Source organism: Osmerus mordax, chromosome 23 (genome assembly GCF_038355195.1).
Source record: "Osmerus mordax isolate fOsmMor3 chromosome 23, fOsmMor3.pri, whole genome shotgun sequence".
Lineage (NCBI taxonomy): Eukaryota > Metazoa > Chordata > Actinopteri > Osmeriformes > Osmeridae > Osmerus > Osmerus mordax.
Window position 1 is genome coordinate 6,036,689 of NC_090072.1, and position 18,736 is coordinate 6,055,424.

The 18,736-nt window shown below is 47.3% G+C and overlaps 1 protein-coding gene across 1 annotated transcript in view; it reads right to left on the minus strand.

Annotated features, from left to right (window-relative positions):
- Nucleotides 1-18,262, minus strand: part of sorcs2 (sortilin-related VPS10 domain containing receptor 2) — an 88,031-nt gene extending 69,769 nt beyond the window's left edge. The window contains 1 exon segment of the mRNA XM_067261145.1: nucleotides 17,903-18,262. Within this exon segment, the coding sequence (XP_067117246.1) occupies nucleotides 17,903-18,262 (360 nt within the window).
- Between the last annotated feature and the right edge of the window lie 474 nt (nucleotides 18,263-18,736).

Consider the following 18,736-nt stretch of genomic DNA (forward strand, 5'->3'; position numbering starts at 1 on the left):
GCGCTCCTTAAATAAAAGTAAATAAACCGCTGCGTACTGTAATCATTAGTATAGCATGATTCAATCCACTTAACAGCATGCCCCTAGCAGTACGAGAGAGAAGAAGATGATATAGTGAGCTTAGCGAGACCAGCATAAACAGACAGGACCTGCTAGCTTGTTAGCACTGGTGGCCATCAGTGACGCTGCAATGGTTTACACTGACCCCCCCCCCCCTGCCCTTCGCCCCCCCCCCCCTCCCCCCCGTCCCTGTCCCTCCTCCCCGTCATTGTAGCCCGTCCAGGATAGACTAACTAATCTACACAGTGGCCTTATCTGTCCACCGCCAGACGCCACGCCACATCTCTGTGTGTGTGTCTACATCCCTGATCAAAGAGAGAGGGAGGGAGGCAGAGAGAGGAGAGAACGCACACAGAGAACTGGGAGAGAAAGAGAGACTAAACGGGGAGATGAGAGAGAGACGGCCGTCCGGAAGAAGGGACACGTAATCAGTGTGACTGTTGGATGTGATGCATCTTGGGAAACCCCCCCCTCCCGCCCGCAGCTTCACTTCTCATGACCGCCGTGTGGCCTTCCTAATTGCCATGCGCAACTTGCACACACGCCAGCATAGTCGCACAAACGCGTGCATGCACACAGCCCCATGCACACGCGCACCCACACAGGTAAGCACACTGACAGGCACACGCGTGGACTAATCTGGGAGCCACACAGGCACCTGAACACGCGCCAAGCAGGGGAAAACATCCCTCTCATCTCGTTTCCTGGGTGGGAGTTCCGCTAAACCCCACACACCGTTTTATCTTGTTATGTTTCCCCTCAAAGACTGCGTCCCTCGCCGTGGTTGATAGGGACCAAGTTATGTAATAAGAAATCAGGAGGATTTTCAGTTTAAAAATCAAATACATTCCCTCCAACAGCCAGCTATTCCAGGGCTCTACCTAAATGAGCTGAGCTATTTCAGTGCAAGCTAGGTCAGGCTAACATGGGCCCTGATTGAAAACCTCTGTCACTCCATTGCACAATAATACATTTAATCAACGTACAGCTTTGGCCTCTCTCTGCTTGGAATAGAATGTTCTGGTCATATTGATGGAGATGCATTCATGGGAGAAAATAAGAGGTGACTGGAACAGAAATGTTTCAGAAAAGTTCCTTGATGACTGTTTCACTGTTTAACCTTTCGGGAATAGATAGTGTGTACTTTCACAAAACATGTCCACACAAACTTCAAATATCTTAAACTTTTAGTTCCTAGACACCCATCTTGGTGTTCTATGCTATGATAAATCTGCCTTTCGGAGCGCTACGCGGTCTAATACGAGGTCTCTCTAGCGGTTGACTCAAGTCTTCCTGCTATCTCTGGGGCAACCCCCTTCATCTTCCCACACCGCAAATTAATTACCATGTGTTAATTAGGTTCCCCATACACCTGAGTCTGGCACTGGCGTCCGTGGGGCTTAATTAAACCCCAGCGACAGTCATTAGCTTCATTATTAGGCCTTAAATAGACCCAGCGAGAACGGAAACCACTTTGCCGCCAAGGCTAAGCACGCTGCCCCTCCGTGATTCCTTAAAGCGAGAGGCTTGGCATGTAAGCCTGTGTGGTTTCTTGAAGACGTGTGCCCCTATTGGCCAGTGCTCCCATTCCTCAGCGCAGAATCTCCTCCTAGATACGGATGTCGTCAGCGACGTTTAGAAAACCACCTCTATTCACATCTGAATGGGATCTCTTCGGCTGGTGTCATACTTTGCGTTTCCTTTCCAACAGCAGGTGCAGAGATGATAACAGCTCTTGGTTTCTCTGCGATGGTTGACGACAGATAGCCGACGGTGCTTCCCAGGCGATGTGTGTCTCTGGTCGGATTCAGCTGGTTTTTCTTACTTATCATCTTACTCCACCAGCATCCATCATGGTTTCAGTGATAGGTGTTTTCCATTGTACAAAGAACTGTCTACTTACCATCCAACCAGGCAAGCAGGATTTATTCTTTTATATCCATTACCATATTCATACGTATATTTGACATTGACAGGTGAAGTCGTGCAACCTGCATACTTAACATGCTATTGTCTATTTTAAAAGGCTAGAATGTGATTCATGCCAGACTCTTATTTTTTTTTTCTTCTCTCTCTCCCTTTCCTTCTCGCTTGCTCTGTTCTGAATTTCTTCAATTGTCACAGTTGACCGGTGCTATATTACAGGTTTCCCTTCGGGGCAAACAAACTGAACGACTAAACATTCTCTCAATTTACATGCATGGGGTGACATTTATTCACACACACACAATCACTATGGACACAGCACTGCGCAAATTTCTCCCAGTTCGATTCACACACTCATGTTGGGGCCTTCATGCGACGACTCCCAACCAAAATCCAAATCATGCGTGAACATTCGTGCTGTTTGCACTCAAGTGGACCCATCCTCGTATTCTATTAAGTTATCCAACCAAGGACCATGGACAAACCAGTAAAATTTATAACAGTGCTTATGTACAGTGGGTTTGTGCACTGATACTGTGCTGTTTAGAGTTACAGTCTCTAAATGTGTTTCTAGGAAACATGGTTCTTTACAACCGGTGAAGTCATCTTTCTGGTTACTCAAATGATGCATGTGAACATCACAACATTCTCAGTCGGTGACCATCTTAAAAGAGAAGACTTCTAATAAAAAAAAGTTCTGCATTAACACAATTACTCAGAACTGGATTGCCTGTCTAAGGAGTTAGGTAACTCCGCTGTGGGCCGCAATGAGCTGGAAGTGAACTGATCAAAACAAACAGGCTCCGGAGAGCAGGAGGGCTGGTGCGTACAGGAGCACCCTGCAGACAAAGAGACACAGGAAAAGATCCACCCACGTTCTCCCAGAGCATCACACCTCCCAGAAAAGAGGCGCAGGAAACTGAGAATAGACCACAGGATGGAGAATGGAAATAAATCTGATTTCACTTGCATCCCACATTGTTAGCCCTGCAGGTGTTCTAGTTACGGGGGGGGGGGGTAGTTTTGTGTAAAGCACATTATGTTCTACGTGACAATAAGAATGGTACATGCAGGAAACGAAATTACGAACAAAATTAACTGTTGCCTGGGACATCACGGCCTTGCTATCATCCAACCGAAACGCTACAAGAACCTAAAAAAAAGAAAACTTTGTCAGATGGTTGAAAGAAGATTCTTAAGAACCTTGACAAGACGGTGCAGCAACCATAACGCCACCGACCCTAAATCCCGGGTCTCTCCACAGATGTTATCATCACAACCATCCCAGCCAGGGTCTAATCACACACGACGACCCTGGGGGTCACCTGGACCAATCACAGGTGCGACCAGAAAGGCAAGGTCTTAAAAGGCAACCAATTGTCAACAATCACAAAGAGCCATTGTACAGGCTCTTGTACATTAGACAGGCTAGCTGGACCAGTCGCAGATGGAATTGAGGCAGCCTTGTTTTCGGGGGTGACAGCTGCAGTCAAAATATTAAGCCAGTAAGCTCCACCTCCCATAACAAGCTTTGATAAGCCCAAACATAACCCCATTGACCTCATGACCGCAGACAGACATCTGGTGTAAGGCTTGGTGGGGCGGGGCTGGACACCTGCTCTGAATGTGAAGCTCTGTTTCCAGGCCACAGGATGAAGGAGAAAAAGACTTAAAGTTTGGACACCAATCGACTCTGCAAACATTCATGATATACATGGCGAGTGACAATAAGAGCATCGTCATAAACTGCTAACAATCAGTAAAATGTCAGCCGTCAGGTCGAGTTACAAGGGCATTGTGTGAAGGTAGCTGAAGTCACAAAAAGGTCAGACCCGAACTTTCATCCTCTGCTCCCACAAAGCAGCTCACTGCAGATTGCTTTTCAACAACTTAGCCCTTCGTATAGGAAGTGACTCAGCGAATACAAGGGATAAAGTGCACAGGCTGCATTGATAAATGAGTTGAAATGACTGAAAGTTCTCCACTTGGATAAAGTTGACACGTTTTGGACGTTGTAGCAACATATCAACCATTTAAAAGGGTTTGTAGGGAAGGACAACTCCATGAATATTCCCACACTCTAGAGCTGTGCTCTGTGATGATACAGTGTGAACACCTGGTGGCTTAGTATGGTAACGTCATAACACACATGATAACAGTCTGCTTTGCTTGGCAAATCTTCTTTTCCATTATGACTCACAAGAGATTTTATGTGACATCCAGTATGCAACCCATACATCTGGTAGAGTACAATGTGATTTGGCTTAGTTATGTTCTGACAAGGAAAACAGTAGCTTGTTACCTTGTCAGTGACAAGGAATGAAACTAAGGACTAATTGTTTGATGTTCTTGTTGAGGTAAATAACTTGTGACAAGGGAAAGAACAACACATTCCAGTTTCTGTTCAGTAAAACCCCCAGTCCCCCTTCTTAACAAAATTATACAGGAATAATCTCATTCATAACATGAAGATAGATGAGAATTGTTTTTCCACTAAAACAAGTTCAGCCAAACTTGGAGCCTGGTTCAGCCCACTCTGGACAGCAGCCCCTCAGGGACCAGAACAGAGACCCTCCCAGGAACTGGTACTGGAGGAACCAACCCAGCGCTCTGATTAGAGGAGCCAGTGTGAGGGGAGAGCGGGACAAAGCCAAGAACGGTACAGGAAGGAGTCTAGGACGCATGGGGAGAGTATGGAATTCAATTAGCTGATATCCTTATCTTATCTACCCTGTATCTGTGCTGATCTTAAACGTCAAACGGCCATGGGAACGGATGTTTGTGTGTGTTATGTGGGGATTGGGGAGAATATTGGGAATAACTGGGAGAATAATAGAAAATATCAGCCTCAGAGGTTGTCTGTCGTAGGGTCAGGGTGATTGATTGGGGTCTCTGGGGCAAGGGCTCAGCTAGCCTGCTCAGTCGCCATGGTTATAACGCACGACTGGATGTAGGAACCTAGTCTCTGGAACCAGTGATTGAGGAGTCAGGTATCTATTCTGCTGGACACACGTGCACACACACGCGCACACACACACTCGCATAGCAGTGATAGGATGCAGTCAACCAAGGAAAACCACATCTCAACCTGAGAAAAGCACCTTAGATGGTTTCCATTGTTCACCTTTTCAGAAAAATAGATCGAAAAGTAAACCTTGAGAGAAGGTTTAGGACTGACAGTAAGAGATAAGGCAGCCCTGAGGAACATGGGATTCAACTGTTCACAGACAACGCATGCATCACGGGACAAATTGGTGTGGAAATGTGATACTTGCAGGTAGATGTCATCTGAATCAGTTCTGGGCCACCAGTATTTATGCTGTGGCTTTCTGAGAAACATTGTTTTGTTCCCAGTACGGTTTCTGATGGCCTCAGCATAGTCTATCATTAGCCAATCTTTTCTTTTACGCATCTCTTTTACTTGTCGCAATCTGAATAGCCAACAAGGAACACAATGACATGCTAGATTTCAGGATAGGCTTCCATTTACAGATGTTATCTATCTGGGTGTTTCATTCAGAGAGTTTCACAGAAGACAGGATCATGGATATGCAGTCTATCTTGCCAAGACCTGTGGCCCACACTGTGGGTGAACAGGAAAAGCAGGCCACGAGACAATACAGGACGGCTCTATGGGTAGCAGACGTAGGGCGGCGATAGCCGACACTTCACTTGTGTCTCTCCGTTTTCATCTTATCACTGTGGAGACACAGGCGGTGATGTCGTCACACTGTCTCAGAACCTACGAGACCTTCGCAGACATGCACACAAATGCAAACGACCAGAAGAGGCACACACACACACATTTTTTTATCTCTCTCTCTCCCTCACAAAAAGCCAACTCTCTAATCTTGTTCTTTCCTGCCCTTGTTGTTTCTCTCCATCACCTTCTCTTGTTTCTCATATCTCCCATGTCTGGTTTCAGAGTGAAAAGGCGTCTTTTGATTCCTGTTTCTAATCATCCCACGCTTTCCTCTGCCTCATCTGTGGCTGTGCTGACCAGCGTATCCACACATGCGCACGCACACACACACACACACACAGTATCCAGATGAAGAATATGTAATTACAGTGGTGGCTCAGTCCTGATAGATGACTGTGGGCCTGGGTACAATACTGGAGCCCAGGACAAAACCATTATTGCCTGGGGCCATTATCAGATTATCAACCCCCCCTCCTCCTCTTCTCCCTCTCTCTCTCCCTCCCCCTCTGGGGTGGGCATGGCTAAAACCTCCTCTCTGCCCCGTGTGAGTTTTTCAGACGTGCCCGGTTACGCAGGCATTGTCTATGGCCCTGGGGGGTGACAATGGGTGTAGGGCTTGGGGTAGATGGATGAAGGGAGAGAGGGATAATAGGAGGAGAAGACAGGGGGAAAAGGAGGAGAGCGAGGAAGAAGGGGTGAGCTGGGTTCGGCAATAGAAGCAACAGAGAGGGGGAGGAGGACAGGATGGAGCAAGGGAGGAGGAGGGAGAAGTGGGGATTCTCAGGGTTAGATTTGTTCAACTGGATGTGTGGTTTCAGCGTCGTGTTGAATACAGCTAGTGTAGTGCGTGTACTTGTTTTCAAAAAGTTCCGGATGGTTCTTTAATGAAACCAAGTTCAGGCTGGGTCCAAATCCCATGAGTCTAGACTTGGGTTTTGGTTGAGAGTTTTCTCAGGCTCCTTCCTGGTCTCAGCCATCCAAAGGTTCTTCCCATCGTGCCCTTTCACCAATCAGAGGCAATTATCTCAGAGCACTGAATACACAAACATTCAGACAGTAATGTGATTTTCGAACTCTTAACTGGCCGCGGTGTGGAAATATATCAGGTTACTCTCAGCCAGAATTTGGTTTCAAACACATGGGTGGGGTAAACCCCCTTAAAAACTGCACATTGTAAAACCTTTTTTTTCTCCTTGTCTCTTTTTGTTTTGATAAGGTAGGTTTCTGAGTTCACACACACAAGGAAAAATGACTACCTTCTCAGCTTGTCCCCCTCAAGGTCACCAAAAATAAGACTGAATACAAACCTTGGTATGGGGTGGTGTACAGTCTGGAGATAATAAACTTTTCACCTCATTGTGACCATGTAGCTTGAGGTGGATAGAACAAATTCAATTCCATTTTAAACACTACCCTATCTGAAGAGTGGTAAAAAAAAGAACTATTTGAACCAGTATGGGTAGTTGCAGTGTGGAGAAACTTGGACCATCGTGAGGAAAGTTAGCATCGATGAGAATGGCTGAAACTTTAAGAATGACACACCCCGATTCCATGTGATTTCTTTACTCCAAGAAGGCTCTAGTGGTGATTCACCGTAAGAGCAGCGCCAGAAACAAGGCAATTACTGGGGTTCGAGAAGTACCCTGAGAGTCAGTTTTGCTCTGGTCAATACTGAGGGCCTCATCCATCGAAGCTATAGGATAAATGATTCAAAGATTTGCACCCACAAGCCAAAACAAACAAACAAACAGAATGATTCTCACTATTTTTCCCCCTCTGCTTGGTTTCCACTCAAATCCATTCAGAGCCGAGAGCAACCAAACAAAGGGAGGGAATAAACAGAGTGGAACGCCAGAGAGGAAGGGAGGAGAAAGAAAATATAAGCGTCCGACTCAGTTCTAAACACAAGTCAAGCTGTCAGCTATCCAATGTGGATGGGAGAACTATCGAGTTGGACTCACAGGTGCTATTCTACAGAGTTGTGCCTGTGTGTGTGCGTGTGTGCGAGCGTGGGTTTGTGCGCGTGTGTGGGTGTGAGAGTTCATATGGCTTTTCAATATATCTCGAGTACGAGTTCTGTGTATGTGTTCCTTTTCCCTAATAGAATTTGTGTGTGTGTGTGTGAGTCAGTGAGTGAGAGAAAGAGTGAGTGTGACTCATCCAATCCGTGTTGTGTGACATGGGAGATGAGCCCAGAGGCATTAAGCGCCGCATCACAATACATTCATTAGAGTTCCCTAAAATACATCAGAGAATGCTATCTGTGTCTTGCACCAGTACAGGTGCCACAAAAGGCGGTGGGACCCCACTGTGTTGAACGAGCAAAACTCAAGGGGTGCTTAGCATGAGGATACATGATAGGCATGAGGGATTACCCAGTGTTGTGTTGCTGTGCCCACAAGTGGTCTATAAATGCTGCTGTGGAGAAAACACAGGCTTGCATGCCTGAACCTATCCAAGTCTCTCTCTCTCTCTCACACACACACACACAATACAGTTCTTGATGTGGGAGTGTGCATGTGTTTTAGGAGAACCTGTTCTGGTAGCTGCATGTGTGTGTACATGTGTGTGTGTCAGAGAGATAGCGGCTGTCGACCCCTCTGCCAGCAGTCACCTCAGCTAATTAGCATCTCCCCACCATTACAGAGGCTGCATCGTGGCCAAGCACATGTTCATGCGAAATGCAATTTCTTCCGGCACACTGGGGGTGATTCGTCCTCAATGCGGGCCTCCATCTTGCCCCGAAAATTGCTGGGCAAATTGAAACGTCTGGGGGAGAAGTCCTCTACACAATGGGAGGGACAGTGGACTGGGAAAGACAGGAATGAGCGTTGGGGAGGGAGACAATCAGGAACCAAACTGTCCTGTGTGAATGCTGTGGATGCAATTTCACCACCGATATACTGGTCCATTGTGGGATGCAGCTCGTTTTTTAACCATCTAGACCTACACACACACACACACACACATATCCAGACACAGGTACACACAAATGCAGACAACCAAACACACACATGCAGCATGTGGCCGTCTGCCAACCAGCTGGAATAAGCAATCGTCATGACGATGATGGCAAAGTCGAGGGGGCGGACCCCGGGAGACTTGTTGTGCAGATGCCGAAACCTAATTGGAGCCAATCAGCATTTCACAGTGACACTGTGATAATGAGATAATCCAATCGAAGAATCCCCATAGTGTTCGGCACACTTTTCTTCAGCATTCACCAACTACCGCCCCTCCCATCCCTTAGACAGCCCAATGGTACTGGCCTATATAATATGCTGCTGCTGTTCCTTTGGTGGAGGATTTCTCCACAGGATTATTCCATTCCTCCTGACGGTGGGGGAGTGGGGGTCAGAGGTGGCTGGGGTAGGAGTGCTTTGAAGGAGTTCAAGCGCGGGACGTTCTTCAGCCAGAGGCGCTTTGTTACCTCAGGTGAAGCTTGTGATGACGGGAGCGTAAAAACCCCCAGACACAACCGTCGGCAGAGAGAGACCGAAACACAGATAGCGGGGCAGGAGAGAAGGATTGAGTGAGAGAAAAAAATAGAGGAAGAGAGACAGGAAGAAGGGATCAAAGAGAGGCAAGGAGAGAGAGAGAGAGAGAGAGAGAGAGAGAGAGAGAGAGAGAGAGAGAGAGAGAGAGAGAGAGAGAGAGAGAGAGAGAGAGGCAAGGAGAGCGAGAGAGAGAGAGCGAGAGAGGCAAGGAGAGCGAGAGAGGCAAGGAGAGAGAGAGAGCGAGAGAGGCAAGGAGAGCGAGAGAGGCAAGGAGAGAGAGAGAGAGCGAGAGAGAGAGAGCGAGAGAGAGAGCGAGAGAGAGAGAGAGCGAGAGAGAGAGAGAGAGAATCTCTTTCTGGATGTGCGACTGTTCACTTCTGTCGGACCGGGGTCGTTATGGCTCGGAACACTTCCTGTCCACCTTTTCGTCAGGGCTCCATCACATAATCCTGGATTAGCTCCAGTTAGCCGCTGATGCTCCTACTACGCCGTTGCTTTTCCACACAGTGTTGATAGCGTGAGGCTATCAACACACCGGTAATATGATAGCCGGTAAGTCTGAGGTACAGCAGGGTCATGGTTAGGAGTCATGGGTGGGGGGGGGGGGTTGATCTGATGCAAGGGATAATCTGACAGCCACCTAGTTGGTCAGTGTTGTCCACCAGCAATCAGTGTGTGAGCCTTCCAGGGGGTCTTATCTGAGTCCACCCCCAGACCCCCTAACCCCCCACCCCAACACAGAACACTGGGTGGCCGGGGGGGGTTAGGGTTGGGGGGGGGGGGGCTGAGAGGGGCTCCACTCCAAAGAAACTACTACCTCATATTGGGGAGACCTGCGTCCAGAGTAGGAGATGTATCCATGACTGGCAGCAGAGGAACGGACAGTCAGGGAGGGAACAAGAGAGAGGGAGGGAGAGCACGGGACAAAGAGAGAAACTGAGAGACAGAGACACGAACAGAGAGGATGAGAGAAACTGGGAAGTGGTCCTCTTTTTTCACAGCAGAAAAAGTAAAAGGCCCGATCACATTCTCTCCCTCTCCCTTCCGCTGACACGCGCACACTCGCTAGATGAAGAAGGGCTGGTGGAGGGAGAGGCTGTATGAAAGATGGGGGGCTGGGCCTTTAACAGGGAAAGAGGGAACAGTTTTACAGGCCAGTAACAAGCCAGATGGAATGTCTTCTTTCCATGGGCCATTGGAATGGAGAAAACATACATGCAAACACACACAGGCTCATACATTACACACACACCCACATCTACACAAAGTCCGACTGCTGGATGTTACTTTTCCATGAGTCAGGATGCAGCCGGGATCGATATCTTCCATTGACCAACGTCAGCACTGCTGAACAGCCTTGCACAATGTAATACGGCTCCAAGAGTGGTACCTACGCTCAGCGCAAGTGTAGCCTGGCTCACACTTCACCTGAAGCCACCCTGACCTCCGACTGAAGACATTCATTTGCTGTTGGGTGTTTTCTCTGTGTCGTTTAGAATTGAACAAACTGGGGTAGGTTGTGTTAGCGTGCTAACAGACATGTCTTGCACTGACAGCGGTCTCCTGAAACACCTGCAGAGCACCACCTCGGCAGGGCCTTGTTAGCTTGGCAAAAAGGTAACAAACGTTACTCCCCCCCCCCCCCCCCCCCCCCCAAATCCGGTTTAACATATCCACGAATTGAAAAGAAAAGCTACGAAAATCGGTTAAGTGAGCCCGCTTTTGTCATACACCGCAGGCGAGCGGAAAGGACGACCGGTAATGAAAACAAGGGATTAAAACTAAAAAAAGAGCAGAGAAACCAGTTGAGCCTGCTGGCAGATGAACAGCATGGCCCTCTGCCGTCATGCTTTAAACCGGCGTTGGTCCCAGAGTGCCGTGACACCCAATTGGGTTTACCTCCTCCTTTTCTCTCACTGAACAACGCAGGACAGAGGATTTGTATAAAAACAACCTGCCCAAACACACAGGGGAGACCGAGGATGGTACAAAGAGGAGAGAAGTTTGTGAAGTGTGTGTGCGTGCGCATGTGTGTGTGTAAGAGAGAAAGCTGGTGAGGTTTGTGTTGTGCATGAGAGAAAAGAGTGTGGGACAGATGTGTGCGAGTGAGAAGTGTGTTCCGAGATTTGTGTTGGTCCTCCCAAGGCGCTGACGGCTTTAGATTTAACTGGAGTGAAGAATCTCATTACCTGAGTGAGCGCCGCCTCGGTTTACCCCTGCCTCAACACACTCTCTCTCTCTTTCTCTCTCTCTCTCTCACTCTCTCTCACATACTCCTTCAGAACGACAAAGTTCCAAATCCAATAACAAACAGTGTTGAGCAGGAGATTTGGGCATCAAGCCTCTCTTTCTCTTCTCAGCTCCAGGCAAAAAAAATATAGCAATTGCCAAATATAATAAAAAGAATAGTGGATGTTTTATAGCTGGACTAAGGACCATGACAAATATTTTTAGCAAAGACAAAAGACAGTGTGCATGTGCCATGGGTACAAATGGAAATGATGGTTGCTGCGCTGCAGGTCACTATTTTACGGTGGCTTCCTCCGTTTCAGCTGCGTGTTTGATGAGATGTATTCAGGAACCGGGAGTGTCCTTTGTCACCTGCCTGGAGATAACCATCACTGTGTTCTTTCCTCAGATGCCATGCCGTCGAGCTCTAAACAATAATTCAATATGTCTCGTTTCAGGAGATTCCATTGCATCTCGCTCACAACCCCTCTAATCAAGCAACAGTTGGCAAAGGACACATTCACACGACAGAGACTCAAACTATACACACACGTACAATCTGAAGCTCAGACACACACACACACACAAACGGGACGTTTGTCAAACCGCCCAAGAAACGGTTGGATGAAAGAGGCACGTGTGTCTTTCTGTCACTATAACTCAACAATTCTCTTTTCTTCATTCTCCTCCAATCCGCGGCTGAAATAACTGCTATCAACGTGAGTCACTAACACTCAGTGACGTTTCACGGAGAAGAATTGTGACTGGCACGTTGTCTATATGTCAGCATGTTAACTTGCCGTGTGCGCATGGGTAGTGGAGGGACTGGCACAGCACAACACCACACTGGGAGAGGGGAAAACCATGGTGGGAGGACAGAGTTTACACCACAGTCTGTGTTCGGCTGAGTTAACGGTCTGGGCTTTGTGGTCCAAGTCAAACTACAGCCAACTAGTGTTAAGGCCATATAAGGACACCAACACCAAACATGGAGAGTCCTGCCAACACGGCAAAAGCAGTTGGAGATGGACACGGCATGTGTAAAGTGGGTTTTAGAATAGCTGGAATATGCCAAAGGTGTGAATGTCTGATAGACCAAAGGCAGTGTTTATCTGGTTACAATGGGGACGTAAAGGAAAGATGCATCTGGTCAAGAGCTTGATGCAATGCTGTATGCTAGCTATTCTGTGTGCGTGGAAGAACAGGCGTTGGTGCTGTAGTGTGTCTACTGTAGGGAGGCAGGCCTGTGGGGACTGGACAAGATCCAATCTCTGGGATGTGTGGCTGTGAAGATGAGAGATTGGCACCCCGCTGTGCCAAATTTCTCAGCTTGCGGAGCTCTAATCTAAAGGTATCTCTCTCACCGCTGTGTCGCAACACACATTCCCCCACACACACACACACACACCAATCGATTCCTAAGCAAAGTAGCTTATATAGACGCACGCACAAACACGCCAGGTACCCATACCATATGAGCAGGAGAGTGTGGTGTGCTAGCGATGACCAGAGTTGGTGCTATAAATAGGCTGGCGACAAATGAAATATGCAGGTCTTCAGGGAGGCTTGAGGAGCAAGCCCACTCTGAATGCTGCACATGAACTTCCACTGGCGGAACGCTGGAAGACCCCCGCGACAGAATTCCATCCCTGTTACCGGGGTAACCGGAGGAACTTTCACCGTGGCATATAGGGACAGATGGACAAGGAGCAGAAAAACTCGACTGAGAATTTGCGACGACAATAACCTGGTCTGTCCACACCGAGTAGTGAGGAGAAGGTGAAGTACGGACAGCTTGGTCTGGAACTGGATGAGGGAATGTACGGAGGGAGGAGGAGGAGGAGCTGGATGTTAAAATAGCTGACAGAAAACGTAAGTGTTCATTGTGCCAGGGCCTCCCAAATGGTTGTTTTGCCCGTTGCTGGGAGACCACCCCCTACCCCTTCCCCGTGTGTGAGTGTATGTGTGTGTGTGAGAAAGAAAAAGAAAGAAAGAAAATGTTGACAGAGATAGAAAGGTGCGTGTGTGTGTGTGTGTGTGTGTGTGTGTGTGTGCGTGCGAGAAAGAGTGAGTGTGAGAGAAAGTGAGTCAGAAAAAGTGGGGGGTAGCCGTAGAACCATGGGAGACTTTTTTCCACCTCAACAGACAACAGACAAAGGTTCAGCGAGAACACTTCTACATTTCACCCCCTGCGAAGGAAACCCTTCTACCCACGAGCATTTACCAGCTAGGGGACTCCTTGGCCTACCCCACTGGCTAATTAGAAACTGTCTACAGGGTAGCATCCTGACAACGTACTTTCCCAGGGGCTTGTCCCTAGTCCCAGTCTGCTGTCACTGTGTACAACATCCAACAACTTCACAAACACACTTTTGACCAAGGGTCAACATTGACATTCAAAAAATCAAATGTCGTCATTTTGAACAGACGTATAATGTGGTTAACTCAGTCATGCAAATGGGAATGTTCCTATAGTGGAGAGACATCGTTGAGGTGAAAGTTAAAATAAATAAATGAATTGTTTCTGGAGACATCTTGGGTGGCAAAACTTCCTGAACTCAAACCAGGGGCCTGTTCCATAAAGCGAGACTCTTTTCCTTACTGGACCCATGATAAAAATCCTTGGAAAAACTACAACCAAGTTGGAAATAATTGGCATTACGGTTCTATAGTCGGGGTTTGCATAGAAAGACATACTTAGCAGTATATACAAAAATAATGGATGGATGGATGGACAGAGAGGAGATAAACAATAAAAGAATTCTCTTGACATGTGCAAACAATTTCCACTCTCTGGGACCTGGGGGCCAAATGAACTGTCTGTTTAGTATGTCAAGCGTGAATAAATGCCTTTCACATTAAGTCAGCTGGCGAAAGAGACCTAGAAAGAGAGAGAGAAAATGTATGTGTGTGTTCTTGCATGCCGGTTAGTGTGTAGGTGGGGGGAGCCATGTTATGTATGCAAATGCAGGCAGGCACCTTATTATAAAACATAATGTTTTTTCACCTTGTTTCTTAAATTCTCAATCTAAATTCACACAACGCAATGTTTATATTCTGTGTTGTGCTGCAAGGGATCATTCTTGGACATGATGATCGGTATCAGAGGTGGAGGGTTGGCAAGGTAACGGGACTATGGTGAAAGGTGAGAGTAGGGGGTGAGACCTAGTCCATAACACCCCCTTCCCACTACTACTACACACACACACACACACTGATTTAATAATACATGGCTGATGATAATTACAGAATTTACCACTTCAGAATAACTTGAGGAGCACAATAACAGTTAAATAACAGAAACTGATTTTTACGGATGTACAACACTGCTGTCAAACAATTCCAGCTGGTATTTCCAAAACAAGTAGCCTAACATACACAACACCCCCCCCCCCTCAGACACACACACACTTTCTCTCTCTCTCTCTCTGTCTCTCTCTCTCTCTGCCACTCCAGAGGGGACGCTTAAAACAGGAAGTGGCAGAAATTACCCATGATTCCCCAGTGAGGCAGGGGTACAGAAGGTTAGCCTTTGGAGTGTCAGTGGTCCATGTGCCTCCCATTAATCACATTGGCTACTGTAGAGCTGGGTAGAGAGCAGCCACACATACACAGACACACGTGCACACACACGCACATGCACCCGTGCACATGCACAAACACCCACCCTCCCTCTGTTCCTCCTCTTACCTCTGCAATCCCTATCTCTCTCACCCACCCTTTCTCTCTCGCTCAATCACCATCCCTCATTCCCACGACATCCCTTTTACTTCCTTTATTCTTGACAATCCTCATTTTCCTCCTTCATCAGGCACACAAAGCAATGAGCCAATAAATGCACAGCTGAACACCAACTCTCCTAACACAACAACACAGACAGACAGACAGACAGACAGACAACCACACGCTGACAGAGACCTTGTTCGTCGTCACAGACAGGAATACAGAAATAGAGAACACAACTTCTGGTGACCCCCAAGCTAGTCAACAGTTCCCAGAGGAGAAAATGAAGAGAGAAGCAACACAAAGGGAGCTCTTTCAACCGAGAGCTCTAGTCCGGGAATGCTGGTATCAAGTTAAGGGGCCAAATGGATGTTCCCAGAATGTCTTCCGGAAGGACTCAACACCAGTGGGGGGGCTTGGAATGAACAGCAGCTCGTCCTGAACAGAGGGAATACACTCTGGGGCCTGTGGTAAAACATGCCTGTGACTTCTGAATGATAGAAAAACAACTACTTTAAATGTCAACCCCTCCCTAGACTTTTACAATTCATCTACCCAGCTGTTGTTTTGTTGGAGGGGGGGGGTGATTCTGTCTCTCAAAACAAATGTCTAACTAGCTATGTTTTCCTTTCTTGAATGTGCATGGTTAGTTCTTGTGGGTAAGGTACTAAGCCTATTTGTATAAAAGTGTTGTCACTTTGAAATATGAAAGCGGCTTATGATTGTCTCTTGCTCCTTGTTCCTGAAAATGGTCTCGGAATGATATCTCACTTTCTCCCCATCTTGTTCTCCCTCTGCCCTGTCTCTAACCCTCTGCCAGCCCTGCACAATGGAACTGTCTACCACACACACACACACACACACTTTTACACTTACTCTGTCTCTCTCCTCTACTCAGTCAGGTGTGTGGCTATCTGCACTCTCGGCTTGTCATCCTCATCCCCCTTCGACTCCCCTCAACCTTGGTCTCCAGTCCTTCAGCCAATCTATGCCCCTCCCACCCACCTCCCCCTTTCTCTCTCTCTCTCCCCCTCCCTCCCTCCTCTCTATCGCTCTCTCCCTCACTGGGACACCACCTCCCACCTACCTGTCAAAGACGAGCACTGTTGACTGCTCTAGGACACACACACACTCCGGCATACTTACACTCTCTGAGCACATGTATGTCCAGGCAGAGTGATTCTCCTTCTGGGAGAGCCACTCAACACATCAATCTGGGTGAAATAACAGGCTTATTCCCCTCATTGGGGTAAGTGGAGCCAGCTGATTGTAATGGCTACACAGTCACAATCACAAACAAGCTTTCAACCTCCACAATGGGACAGCAGAAAATCGAAAGGGACACTGGGAGATTGCTTTTATTCAACAGATTATTCCATCTTTACCAGACCTTCACCAGGGCACAAAGTACAAACTGCAATCGTGTGGCGATTTCTCAGCTGAAATGCACATTTCTCTAATAGCCCTCTTGGTGATATACGACGAGGAGGCAAAGATTCAATGTTCCTACCCATCAATCTATACTTGGGTCGTAAGTGTCAGAGTTCGTGAAATTGAGTAGCAGCATTTGTCTTTTTTTATTGCGTCTGGTTACAGAAGGGCCAACCCCATACCGTTGGCCTTCCAAGGCCTGTGCCAAGTTAATCAAGGATAACTTACACTGGTAGCCTACTACTTCAACTCGGCTTGACTGACGGGAAGGAACACTGAGCCAATGGCATGATTTGCGCAAGATTCAATTACAGAACAGTTAAGAAGCTTTTAATAAATTAAACGTTTTTTGTTTTTATCAACTCAAAACGATTGCTTACAAAACAATTCAGGTTACGTAACATTAAACTTGGGTTAGTCAGTAAGCGATAGCCATATGCTTTGTTGTTAATGCAAAATGATGTAATGAAAACTATGCCATTTGGCATGCTTTAAATTGTCAATATAAACAACTGTCTACAATCAAAGTAGGGAATATTTCAGACACAATCATCTTTGTTACTCATATGAAACAGATGAAAAAGCAGCGTTGGTTCCACGGAAACAGTGAGGATGCTGTATTGACAAAAGCACCGTCTGCATGTGACATCCCCGCTAGACACGGCTGTACCCCAGCAGCTGTCAATAAAGCGAATCTGTCACAAAGCTCTTTGTGCTTGTTGTTTACACTGTTGTTCTCACTTGACCTCGGGAGATATAGAATCAGTTGGTAGGCCTATAAGACAGGCTGGAGAGCCTGGTTGTCATAAAACATAGCCTATAACCTTTTTTTACGGCGGAGGTTCGCTATTCTAAACAACTGGGGTTTGAAAAAATATTTTCACGCCAAAAGAACATTTCTAATTTCGTTTTTTTCTCATATTGAACGTAAGCTTCATCGGGCATCACTCTGCACAGTCAGTCAACGGCGGGTCTGGCTTCGACCTGGCGGTATGATCATGCGCAAACAAAAGACAGGTGTATGTGTGTCCATCGCACCTGCTCGTGTGCGTTATCCCACACTGGTAAAATTCTTGCTATACATCCAATTCAAACAAAGGGACACCCCTCTTGTGTTTTGGTTTGTCAAACTCAGTGCGCACTAACATTGGATAGTGTAGCCTACGTGGATAAATAAACAAACAATGTATGAGGCTGTATTTCACTTTGTATTAAACACAACTTCTCTCCAATTGGAATGAACTGTAGCCTAATAGTATGGTGCATTATAAGTACAGGGAACAAGATAGCCTGAAGATTAAGGCAGAGTGGGACAGGATAGATGGGTACTTACGCTACTGTTCTCCCCCGTCCAATGGACCATCGCCTGGTTGTGAGTGGCATCCCCTTTCAGCACGAACGAACTGCTGAGCAGCGACACTTTCTCCTGGGATAGCGCTCTCCTGAAGCGCGGTGACTCCACGCCGACCGCGTCCACTTCACTGTCACTATCGCCCGGTATGAGCCCTCCGTCTCTCCTGCCTATATCGCCGCTGCTGTCAAGCATACGATCCCCGCCGCTCCGGTTTAAAACCCCGCTGTCACATCGCACGGGTCCAGTCAGTGACATCCAAGCCAAGGCAATCACCACAATAATGCACAGGTGCGCGAAAATGGTTCCATTCGGACACAGAGGTACCATGCTTCGCGCCATTATAGCGCTCTAATCGCGGACACTGACAGAGAGACTGCGATGCGAGTGAAAGATAGATAGCTCTACTGTACGCGGAGAGAAAAGGAGGTAGGGAGGGAGTGGAACTCGAGCGAGGGCAGACAGTGGAAACTCAACGTGGTCGCGTCTGAAAGCCAAATAAGACGCGGTGAGCAAAACACTGATGCCACCTTGCGGCAATGTTAAGCAATGCTCACAGACGCAGGTCGCACAGCCCATTGTCTGTTGATGAAGGATCTCTTTCTATTGTATATCATGAAGTGGTCTATTTGACCAGCTACAGATGGACTGAACAGTGTTCACCCTACATGCACTTGAACAAACTTTCACAACCACAATCAGTTTTTCCTTAGGACAATATCCTGACCGTAGTGGTTGGTAACCTTCCACGTGTCTATCAGGTTTATGCGACCTAAGGATTATTCAATTGACAGAAAAACAGAAACACAATATTTG